Below are 12,131 nucleotides of genomic sequence, written 5' to 3' on the forward strand. Positions count from 1 at the left end.
AGGCGAGAGAAGAGCATAGAGGGGAGGAGGAAGAGTAACTTAGCCGTGAGCAGCATGGATCGGAATTGTGGTCGCTCCAAAATTACGCGCGGCGGCGGCGCCCATCCCGCTGACGAATGAACCGACGAATCAACGCGACGCGCGTGCAACTCCATAATTACGACGGATCGTTTGCTCTGAAATCGACCCGAGTGAACCACCTGTCGCAATCAATTTTAAAACAAAATCCTCCCTGGCTTCGAGAAATGGTTTAGCTAATTCCTGGCACTATAATAACGAGTCAGATAAAGACTCCACGCAAGATCTATTAACCTTTTGCACTCTCCACAATAATAATAACAATATTCCAGAAAAACCTTTTTAACTAACATCGAAAATATTTTCAAGTTTACTTTTTTACAATTTTGAATACCCAAAAGATCGCGCGTCGGTGCAATGATCCTTGTATCGCCGTTTAATCACCGGTGAACTCGGGCAGATTTCCATAATTATTTTCCACCGTATGAAAGCAGTGGGGATAATTGTCTGCTAGATGCCGTGGTACTCGAACGAGGACGACTCGGTAAAAATTGCGGCGGACAGTTACAGGACAACACTCGACCGTCGCGCGAATTCCCAGGTGCGATCTCCCCGATTTTATTCGCCGATCGACGACGACGACGACGACGAGCAGATCCGCGCCGCTGGAAATTAGAAAATAACGCAAAAGGAGGACGGATCGGTTGCAATTGAAGCGGGGAACTAGACCGTTCGTTTCGTCCAAGACACGGTTCGTTTCTCTAGACACTCCGGTGCACCGGCGATATTTATAAAGCAAACTTCACGGTGCAAAGACCTCGTGGCAAGTGTGCGCCGCGAGAGGGAGAGATAGAAAGAGAGAGGAGAGGGAGAGGAGAGAGAGAGAGAGAGCGAGAGCCGTAAGTTTAGGCCGAGCCCTTAACTCCTTCGGCACATCGTGCGGTTTTCATAATAAACTATTTCCAGCGGGGCTCGATCTTCATTATTTTTACGGCGCCGCCGCGTAACCGTCGACGTTTGTCACGATTTCCAGCCGGCTTCTTCAACGGAACGACACCCGCGGACAGTTTATTCGCCCCGATTCACCTAATCGCTGCGATACTTGACGTCGGATCGGCGTCCACGGTTTTAATGGCGGCAGGACCGACGCGCGGTCTCTGAAGACCCCGATGTTCTTCGTTTCGCGATCAGGATATTCTGTGGATAAATTTAATCGAGCGTGTATGAAGCAGGGATAACAATTACTGTGTTTGTTAAAAGGACGTCGGGAGTTTTCGATAAATTATACAGTATTTTTTTAATTAGGTTACGTAGATGAAATATTTAATATGAAGTATGTCAAGATTAAGATGCCTGGTTTCTAATTTTATGGTAGTGGAAAGTTTGGAGACCTGATCGTGGACAATGACTGTGAACAATGACAAATTATATTGTTGCAGCACATTTAAAGGAATTCTGTCTTTGGATCTTGGTTTTTATAATAAATGAGAATTTGAAAACAAACTTATGTGGAATCCATTGCTTTATCAATATTCGTATCCTGCGAAGATCCTAATAAAATCAAGAAATTATATATTATTATACCAATATTATAGTATATATTACTACATACCATATATTATATATTTACAATATATATAATAATATAATTAAAATATTGATATTATATTAATTATATCCTTATAATATATAGTATATATGATAAGATAATCAATATATCAATATATATTATACAAACATTGATAGAAAAATATAATATATATTAATATACTATAAATTATAAATATTCTCCATTAGGTCATCGAACGACTCAGTTAAAAATGGGGAGATCTCCCCATTCTAGGTTGGCAAAATATTAAATTAAATGTCGACATCTTGCATGTAAATATGAGTTCGTTCAATAATTGAGATATTATCTATAAACACAAAATTATTTAACAGAATATACATAACAGTTTTGAAACTAGTTGCTGGACCTTTAAAAAAAAGAAGACAGAAAGTTAATTACCATGTGACGGTCACTCAGCCTTTTCTATAATTACTGTGTGTCAATTTTTATGCATCGATGTAATTACTGTCTGACAATTTCTATACACCGATATAATTATTATATCGCGGGTTTTATGGATTTATAGTGAAATTCGATAGTCAATATTTAAAACAGTGTAAACATAATAAGCATTTCAGAACGCTATTGTATTATTTTTAATCTATCAAGATGATTAAAAAAAAGCGAAGATGTTACTAAAAATTCTTTACAATTCTAGTAGACAATTTTTATTTTGTATAAAAATCGAGACTGTAGTAATTACGCTGTTTCAATTATTCCAATCAGTTCTAATTAAACAGTGCTAGAACAGAAATGAAAGAAAAATTAAATATTCTGTAGCACGTAAAATAATTCTGGAAGTGAATAAAGCTATAACAAAAATTAAAGAAAAATTAAAATATTCTGTAGTACTTTAAATAATGCTGGAACAAAAGTTAGACAAAAATGAAATGTTCTGTGTTAAGTTATTTAGCATTATTTATCACGTATGTTTTAATAATCATGATATTATTCGATTAAAGAAAAGGAACCACTTGCTTATTAATTAGGTTATGTCATTAAATTAAACCATTAATTATGGTTGCATTTTTCTATAACTTAACACAGTGAAATATGCAACAATATCCTGAAGCCATTTAGAGCAACTTTTTCCTCTGCAAAACTTGTCTCCGTTTCTTACATTGCAAGATATTACCCAAAAACAGCGACCAATGAGAGGCGAGCTCTGCTAGCACGAGGCAGACGAATTTATCCCCCCCTTTCCACCCATTGGTTCGTCGGCCTCGCGCTAGCAAAGCTCACCTCTCATTGGTCACTATTTCTCATTAATAACTCTTTCACGACGCCTCGTAGAAAATTATTGCAAAGGAAAAAGTTATTTCAAATGATCTCAGAAACCCCATAATCCCACTGCGAACACCTGAACACAACTTTTAAACACCCTGTATATTAAAAGACATAGAATAAATGAATTCGAATGTTCCATTAAAAATGCTTGACAAAGTATCGCTGCGGACAAATGGCAACGCAATGGAGTATTAAATGGTTCCTAATTTCCATCCACGTCAAACGCGTTTTTTATTGTAAAAATGTTAGTATACACTCAATGTAATGTACATGAAGTCAGTGCGTTGGTTCCTTGAATGTTTTCATCGTTATATTATTAACTCTAACATTACTTTGTACTAAGCTTTAACCGAGCTCTTCTCGAACATGTATATACATGCACAGGTTATTTCATAATTCATGGTAAAAATTAGGTCACGCAGACCCTATAACTGGAAATAAGACAAAAATCAAGAACAACAATATTGTGTAAGATTTTTGCGTTTCGAAAAAATTGAATTCAAATATCAGTCGATTATATTACTATTATTAATAACTGATAATTATAGACAAGGTTAAAGAATACAATAAAGACAGGATACTGAAATAATCAATATACTTTTTGCTGAAATTAATTAATTACTTTCAATCAAAATATTATAAAAATATTACAGACATTTGTAAATAATTACTTTGAATCATTGGCTGATATTTAGCCCTTTGTACCTCATCAGCGTCCTTAAAACATTGCTAAAAATTGTTCTACCATATTTCAAAATAATTTGCAAGTTATTACATTTATTTCTATCCAAAAATACTATTAAAAGTGTAACCACTGTACGCGTCGCATAATTTAATTTCATCTACACAAAATATGCATAAACTAAGTAACATAGACCAAGGAAACAAGATCAAATAAAAAAAAATCGCATAAAATTGAAATACAGAAAATCTGAGATAATATTTTGGATTTCAAATTAAAACGCTTTCAAATGGTTGAATTTCCTTCATTTTCATCTTATTCCCATAGAGTCAACCTAATTTCTACCATGAATGATGGAACTCTTTGTACATATATATACAATAAGAGTAATTAATTGAACGATGAACCGTAAAAGTGTTACAAATTATTGCGAAGGTAAAAGTCGGTGTTTCCGCCGGAAAAGGAGAGAGACCTGCACAGAGGAGAAATGCAATTGTCTCCGTTCGCCGCGTGCAGCGCGCGACGCAGTTAATCCGACTGGTCGGCGATCTCTTTGTAACGCCGTTGCGTCTTTCGCCATAACGCCTGTTTCTTTTCCGTCGTCGAATCCAGCTCGATTGTGAGAAATTCGCTGGTCGCGCCGAGACCGGTTTTGCTGGGATTATTCGTCATAAGCACCTGCAACAGATAGTCAAAAGCGTTAGGTGCATCGAGTCGATGGAAGATCACACATTCGGCACTCATCGCTCTCGCAAATGTCCATGCACACGGAACGAGATCCTTAACCCTTTGCGCTCGAGTGGCGACTCTGAGACACCGCTAAAATTCTACCACGTAACAAGATCATTTTTAGAGCAACAAAGCTTAAATTTAAAAAATTGTTGAGGTTGTAAAATTGTTCTACCACGTCCTACAATAATTTTTATACCAACAAAGCTTAGACTTAAAAAATTGTTACGCGGTAAAACTGTTGGCAGGAGTCGCAATAATTAATTTCGTATGCATAAAGGTGCATTTTGTTACATAATGGAAATACTATGTACGAGAAAAATTATTTCATTAACAAATTTTGATTTTGCATAAAGATCCACTGTATAATGGTAACAAATGGAGATCGAAATTTCACGTTGATGCTAGTACCTATGTGAGATATAATAATCAACTCTTTAATTAACTTGATGCGAGTCGTATATTTTTACCTAAATCCATCTTCTAAAAAAGCCTTTTTAATATATACACACGTATTTTAATATCTATATACACAAGAGAATATTATATTATCCCGTTAACAATCAGTTACCAATATTTCTCAATTTATTAAACCGCAAGATCCATTAACATCTAGCTTTTAAAATAAATGGCCTTAGGCTGCGTTCAAAATAAACGACTCACATTTCTCAATATCATCTCAATAGAGATTGTACTTCTGATAACAAATGGAGAGTGAATTTTAATTTCGTTTCCGGGATGCACGGTGCATCCGTGCAACGTTCGTTGCAATTTCTGTCGAAACTATTTCGCGAACACATCAAGGGTATAATATAATACGTACGTATTCCTTCCGCACAGACACGGTATACATTATCGATCGAGTGCACTTATGAAGGCAGCTGGATAAAGTGAACGGGAGTCGAAAGTGTATATATATATATAAAAGTAAGGTTCAAAGCATCGGAACCATCTTTGGCATCTCTTTGATGCCTACCGTATATATGCGAGTATGCGGTAAGAAAACACTATCACCGCGCATCGCTGCTAACAAAAATATTTTCGATAACGCTGTCTTCGTTTTTGGCATAACCCCGATGATACTATTTCCACCGTACTGTAACAATTTCGTTTCGCTGGATCTCGTTCCCGCACCGACGCGCTCGCATTCCTGGCATACGATCATCACAGTCATCCGTGAAACACATCACAATATCGTCATTAATCCGTTGCGCTATAATAACGAGTCAGATTCGAGATAAAGATTTTATGCAAGATCTGTTAAATATGTATATTATAAATTTCTTCTAAGTCGAAATAGAAATAAATTCTTGTTCTTATCAAATAAATAAATAAATTCTTATCAAAGTCTAGAAATGAAAGTAGATAAAGAGAATAAAGGAAACAAAAATTGCCTGGTTAATTATTAAAGAAAATATTTAGGACACGTAAGAGGGTAATCAATGCAGCGTGAAAGGAATCGTAGTGCAAGGGATTAATTATTATATTTTGGTCTTCCGAGTGATAGAACTAAAATAATACATTCATGACGATTTTTTCATATGGTTGATTATTTATGTAATGAGTACTGGACGTCTTAAAGACGTACATTTTAGGTGTGACCGTCTTATGCTCTAAAATGGACGTCTTTTTTCAGACGTTAAAAGGAAATCCAATTTGGGACGTCGTTAAAACGTCTTAAAGACTCGGAATCTTAAAGATTCGGAAAAATTGTTAAAAGCGAGACTGGTAAAATGACCCGCAAGAATTATTTTCGCGTGAAGAAAATGCATTTAAATAATTTAAATGCAATTAAATAGTTATAGAAAATGGAAATAGCGTGAGACAGAGAAATTATTTCAGATTTGCAGTTAAAATGGCTTCGAGTGCGAAGGGTTAATACCAACTATTTTTATAATTAAGTCATTCCTCATAATTTTAATTTAATTTTAATGTAATTTTAATTTATTTTTAATTTAATTTCATAATTTTTAATTAGGCCACTTGTGGACATTAAGGCTCTCGGTTATGCTATTTATACAGAGTCAGATGCATCGGATTACTGGAAAACAACGTATGTGAGACGTCGCCTTTCTGGCAATCAGAAAAGATCGCTGGGACACATGCCTCCCCTCCCCTTAAGATCGAGAGGGTTAAGCGAAAGATCAGTCCCGGCCAATTGCATTGTCTGGCCGCCGCGGCGGTCGATTCGCAATATTCCCGGCGAAATTCGCGCGAAATATATTCAAGGGAGCTGCTTACAATGCGAATTACATTTGCAAAACTAGCCGCGTCTATCACAATACAAAATATATTTCACAATTTATGGACTTTTCAATAAATAACTGTATTTTCTTATTTACAGTCTTCTTTGTTAGTAAAAATTCCTGACGTGTTTGGTATACGGATTTTAAGCGACGTTAACGAAATTGATATATATTTAATAAGAATTCTATAAGAAAGTAAATAAGCAAAAAAATAGTAACATTGAGCAAAAGTTTGTCAACCCTTTGCGCTCGAAGCCATTTAACTGCAAATCTAAGATCATTTTTCTAGTATCTCTATTTTACTTTGCAAAGTGTTTTACTTTTATGCATACAAAATTAATTGCGACTCAATAATTTCACTGTTAACAATTCTTTGTATCTAAACCTTGTTAGTATAAACATTATTTTAATATTATTTTGGAGAGAAAGAAAGCGATAGAATATTTTCAGTGATGCCTCGGAATTAAGATTCGAGTGCAAAGGGTTAATCTTTCTATTACTATCTATATCTATATCTATATCTATTGCTATGTCTATATTTCTATCTATATCTATATTTATGACTATGTCTATATCTATATATCTATATTTTCTATATCTTTCTATTACTATCAAAATTACTATTTAACCATAGTTAATTTCATAAATAGTTTATTCTCTATTAATTTCTCTATTAAGGTTAATTCCTTAAAATCAAATCTTTCACTTGTCATTTCCACTGTTTTATTCAATTTAATTTTTCGCGAATAAATATGCAAATTGGCAGCCGTATTTCTGTTCTCGTCGTCGATCTTGTCATTCGTCCACGGGTCGGCGTCAGTCGAGGAGAGCGAAAAACGTGACGGCGGGCTGGCGTTCTTATCGAGAGAGAAAGAGAGAGAGAGAAGGAGAGAAAGAGAGAGAGAGAGAGAGAGAGGGTGGGAGGGGTTATTTTAAGTTTTGAGTCGCATCCACTGGGCAGAATACCCTTTCCCGTATTTGGGCCAAGTGGCCTAGCCCCGTCTGGCTTGTAAATGAGGCCCTATCCTACACCGTCGCCGACACTTGACTTACTTGGTTGAAACGGAAAAAGACGAAAACGAAAGAATGGAAAGAGCATAAAAAAGGAAACAAGAAAAGAAAGGATTGCCGCGGCGCAGAGCGCCCCGGCGAGAGAAACACGAAAACAAGCACCCCGATGTCTAGCCCAGAGATAGAATTCTCTCCGGGGAAACCGACTTTTTTACCTCGAGAGTGCGACACCAAAAAAAAAATGAAAATAACAAACGGAATTGGCTGGCGAACTAGCGGGATCTCTCTCTCTCTCTCTCTCTCTCTCTCTCTCTCTCTCTCTCGGACACCGCCTACACGTCTATGTATATCAGCTCGAATTTCATCCGATGTCAATCTCTACCGCGTCTTTCGACTTTTTCGAAGCTGAAAACCTCATCCCGCCGGATGAACTGTAGTTTTACGAGCGTCGCGACGACTTTGCTCATCGACGATGTTTCCCAGAGTTTCATAGAGTTTCACAGAGTTTCACAGAGTTTCATAGAGTTTCATAGAGTTTCATAGAGCTTCATAGAATTTCGATAGCGTTTCGAGCTATTTCTATTAGATCGCAGTCCTTTGTTAACTCTTTCGGTTTTTAAGAACGTTGGAAACTGTTTTACGCTTTGCGGCGATTTTTTTATACGGTGGGAAGTTAATATTAGAACACCTTGTAGAATGTAATATGTTTTTTAAAATTGGAGTGAATAATTTGAGTTATTTTTCTTTGTATAGGTAATATGGTTAGCAGGCGATATTATTGGTAGACGATATGATTGATAGATGATATGATTGGTATACGATATGATCAGTAGACGATATGATTGGTAGACGATATGATTGATAGACGATATGACTGATAAACAATATAACTGATAGACGACATAATTAATAGACTACCTTCTCACAATTTTGCTACTACTTGAAGCAACAAAAGAAAATGTGCCTCCTTGCGAAACAACTCTTTCTTGCGACCTAACAATTTCAGCAACACCGCGTCACAAAAATTTACAATTACACCAATATTAAAACACTATATAATTAATACAAATTTCTATTACACAGTCTAAATTCTCAATAAAACCCTTCTAAAATGTTAAAAAAATGAATCTTATAGCTATCTAGAAAAAAATTTTGTAAAAATCATTTCAGAATCCTAAATCAAATTCCACCCCTAACAAGGGGTTAGATCGAAACTTTGTCGGTCTAAACATTATCTCGGTCGTGACAGAATAATTTCAGCGATGTCTCGAGCGCAAAGGGTTAAAAAGCGGGGAGCTTTGTCGTAGAGACGTTCGCCGGAAATCGCGCAGCGACCCAGTATTTATCAGAACCGCGCGTTAATTATCCGCGTTTCATCGTTCCTTACCTGGCCCTCCTCTCTCCTTAATGCGATATTTCTGCGCGGCCGCGACGAATTCAACGTGGGCGAAAGTTAAGAACCACTTGGCTCAATTAAGGCCTGCAAAACTATTCGCGGTGTTGCATTCTGCGGCCACTTAGAAATCTCAAAAGAGGTTCTTTCAAGCCATAGAAAAACCGGGAGCAAAGGAAAGGCATAAAGCGCATCTCAAGATCCTCAGGGGAGAGGGGGGAGGGGCAGGGGGGCTGTGTGCTCGCCGCTCTATAAACCCAAGAGAAATTCCTGAACTTTTGATAGCCGACGTTAGACGGAAGAGAAGCTGTCGCTTCAGCCCGCATCCATCACGGATCGTAATTTCGGAGACGCTTGTCGCGTTTCCGGCCATCGAACGGTATTAGCTGAGAACCAGAATGAGGGACGAGGGTGTCCTCGGAGATACAAATTTATACAAATTATTTGAAATGACGAGAACTGAAGCGAAAACTTGAATAAGACGATTTCTACGATTTATTGGCTGGTTATCTGGGTGTAAATGTTACTGTTATTATAAGGTTTGTTAATCTACTGATATTTTTATAAGATTGGCTTTAAATGATAGTTATTTTAAGTATTTTATTTGCTTCATTTTTATTTTATTTATTTCATTAATTTTGGAGGTATATTATTTCGAAAATTGTGTAGTAATATTGGAGCTTGCAGTAGTAAGCTCGATAATAGAATTATTATTATTATTATTACCGGTCGGTAGAATGATTTTTAAGTCAATTTTCTTTTTTAAAAAGTTTTTTAAATTATATTAGCATTAGTAGATAACAAAAATGTATTGACTTGTGTAAACGAAGTGATACAAAGTTATCTAAGATAGACTTTAGAGAGCTTTTTTTCTAGGAAAAAGATCAAGCTATTTCGACCACTCTTTATAAAAATTTACAGATTATTTAATATAAAAATTTAAGGATTATTTAATATAAAAGTTGGAGACTCGTCAATATAAAATTTTGAGACTATTCAATATAAAAACTTCGAAGCTACTCAATCCAAAAATTCAAAACGTTCAACACCGAGACACTCTGCCACCAACACCCCCACATAGTTAAAGCAATTTAATTAATTAAAACGAAACTAAAAAATTAATATTTATCACAATGGTTGGCATTACAACTCTTTCATCTGCACCATTCTACCGAAATTCAATTTGCTTAAACGTATTCCCATAAAAATGAATCTTCAAGATCAGAAATTACCGTCAACCATATTTACATATAAACCTAATATTAAACCGAAGACACTGAATTTTGGTGTTGCTGACGAGTCCAGCGTAAGACACGTCTCCGTGCAACGTTCTCCAAGCTATCGTCCGAATAAGAAGAAGGCACCGGAGAGGTCGGAGAATCCGCGAAACGGAGGCAGAGAGAACACAGGCCGTGGAAGAAAGACGAGAACGTATCATGATCGAGCGACAGACGCGTTATCGTGCGCGTAAAATGAGCGCTCATTACTCGATTGACGAGCTCGCGAGACGTTCAGGAACAAAACGGCTCGACTCGAGTTTCGCTTTCTCGCTCGACGATAATGGCGATGATGCATCCGTCTGGCCCGTCTAGACCACTTACATACATGTATATGTATATATATAGGCATATATATATTTATACACGTCGATATAATAAAAAAAATGTACAAGCAGTCGGGCGAGCGCCGGTCATCGTATTATAAGCATATATGTATATTTATACAATATTACATATAAATATACGCGTATGTTATGCATATTACGAGTGGCGCTCGCCTGACTGCTTATATATATTTGTTAAGTAACGTGTATTATTACATGCGTGTACACGTTTATACAATATTATATAAAAATGTAGATACGTGTATATAACATGTATTAAAATATACAGGGTGTATCAAAGTTATCGTAACTCTGAGAAATGAAAGATACCCAAGGTCAGTTGAAGTAATTTGATTTTTAGCAAAAATGCAACTCGCGCCCGTTTAAAAAGTTAAAAAGAATAGTTAAATAGAGAAAAACGCTAATCAATAAAAGGAGAATTTCAACGGAGGTCAAGACAATACTTGAACGTTGCTTCGCTTCGAGCCAAAATTCGCGCTCTCGCCGCACATTAATTTTTCATTAACAACTCGCAAACGAATCCTTGCACAGTATTTTTTCGCCAAGGAAAAAATTACTTATAATAACCCTTAGAAACTCTCCGTAATAATTTTGATACACCCTGTATGCACATTTTATAAATACATATATTTACATAATACATATTATGGCGCTCGCTTGTCTCTGCTTTCTTTTTCCATCGTCGCTGCCCCTAACCCCCCCCCCCCCCAACGTCTCGCGGACCTTGCGCACACATTCTACCCGGTGCCACGTCAACGAAAATGATTAATCTGCGCACGTCGGAGGACGATGGAGCTAGTTGTCTCGAACGGAATTACCAGGTTGCTGCACGTGAAATGGCCCCTGTCCGCACAGAGTTTCTAATTTGCGATATGATAACGAGACCGACACTTTTCGCGCGCGTTACACGGACCGCCGCCGCCCCGTAGCCCAGGCCAAAGAGAAAGGTTGTCGCGCGGGAGATCGGCTTTATTTAATAGTCAACGCGATTAGTTTCTTCGGCCCGCGCGCGCGCACGCGGACCCGGTACATTATGTCACTCAAGTGCGCGCGATATGTTAATTAACGTGTTAATTAGATAGTCGGGGCTGTACTACATCGGATCACGAAGCCAATCAATGCTAGCCGGGTCCATGACTTTTCAGCGACCGAATTACACCATTACCGTCTATAACGACTTCCAGTTTTATCGGCCTTTGTCAGGTTTTTCGATATCTGTCGGCCGACAGGTACCGATACAGGTAACGCGGAGTACGTTAGCAATTTTTACACATTGTTGAACGCTATTACGACGATCGTATGCTGGTTATCGAATTTCTGGATTGGCTGGAAACGAGGCGGAACGTTTGTGAAGGGTAACACTATTCAGGGTTAATTGTTCGATCAATTTGTTGCTGTGTTTTTTAAGTATGCTTTGTGGGAAATGATTGTTGGATGTATGAAGATGAAGTGATGGCAAGATGATCGATTTATTATATTAATGGTTTGCGAGAAATACTGTCTGGTAAAGAATTTATATATTGAATGTATAA

General features: G+C 37.0%; 1 protein-coding gene across 3 annotated transcripts in view; it reads right to left on the bottom strand.

Moving 5' to 3' along the window:
* Positions 1–2,890: 2,890 nt before the first annotated feature.
* LOC144469883 (angiogenic factor with G patch and FHA domains 1) overlaps positions 2,891–12,131 on the bottom strand; it is a 52,960-nt gene continuing 43,719 nt past the window's right edge. For 2 of the 3 annotated variants that reach the window (XM_078180591.1, XM_078180600.1), the window contains one exon: positions 2,892–4,274. In XM_078180591.1, coding sequence (XP_078036717.1) covers positions 4,125–4,274 — 150 coding nt within the window. In that variant the 3' untranslated portion in view covers positions 2,892–4,124. Of the gene's footprint in view, positions 4,275–12,131 lie in introns of all 3 variants that reach the window. The other variant, XM_078180609.1, reaches the window with a different exon arrangement.

This window comes from Augochlora pura, chromosome 1 (genome assembly GCF_028453695.1).
Source record: "Augochlora pura isolate Apur16 chromosome 1, APUR_v2.2.1, whole genome shotgun sequence".
In the NCBI taxonomy this organism is placed as follows: Eukaryota; Metazoa; Arthropoda; class Insecta; order Hymenoptera; family Halictidae; genus Augochlora; species Augochlora pura.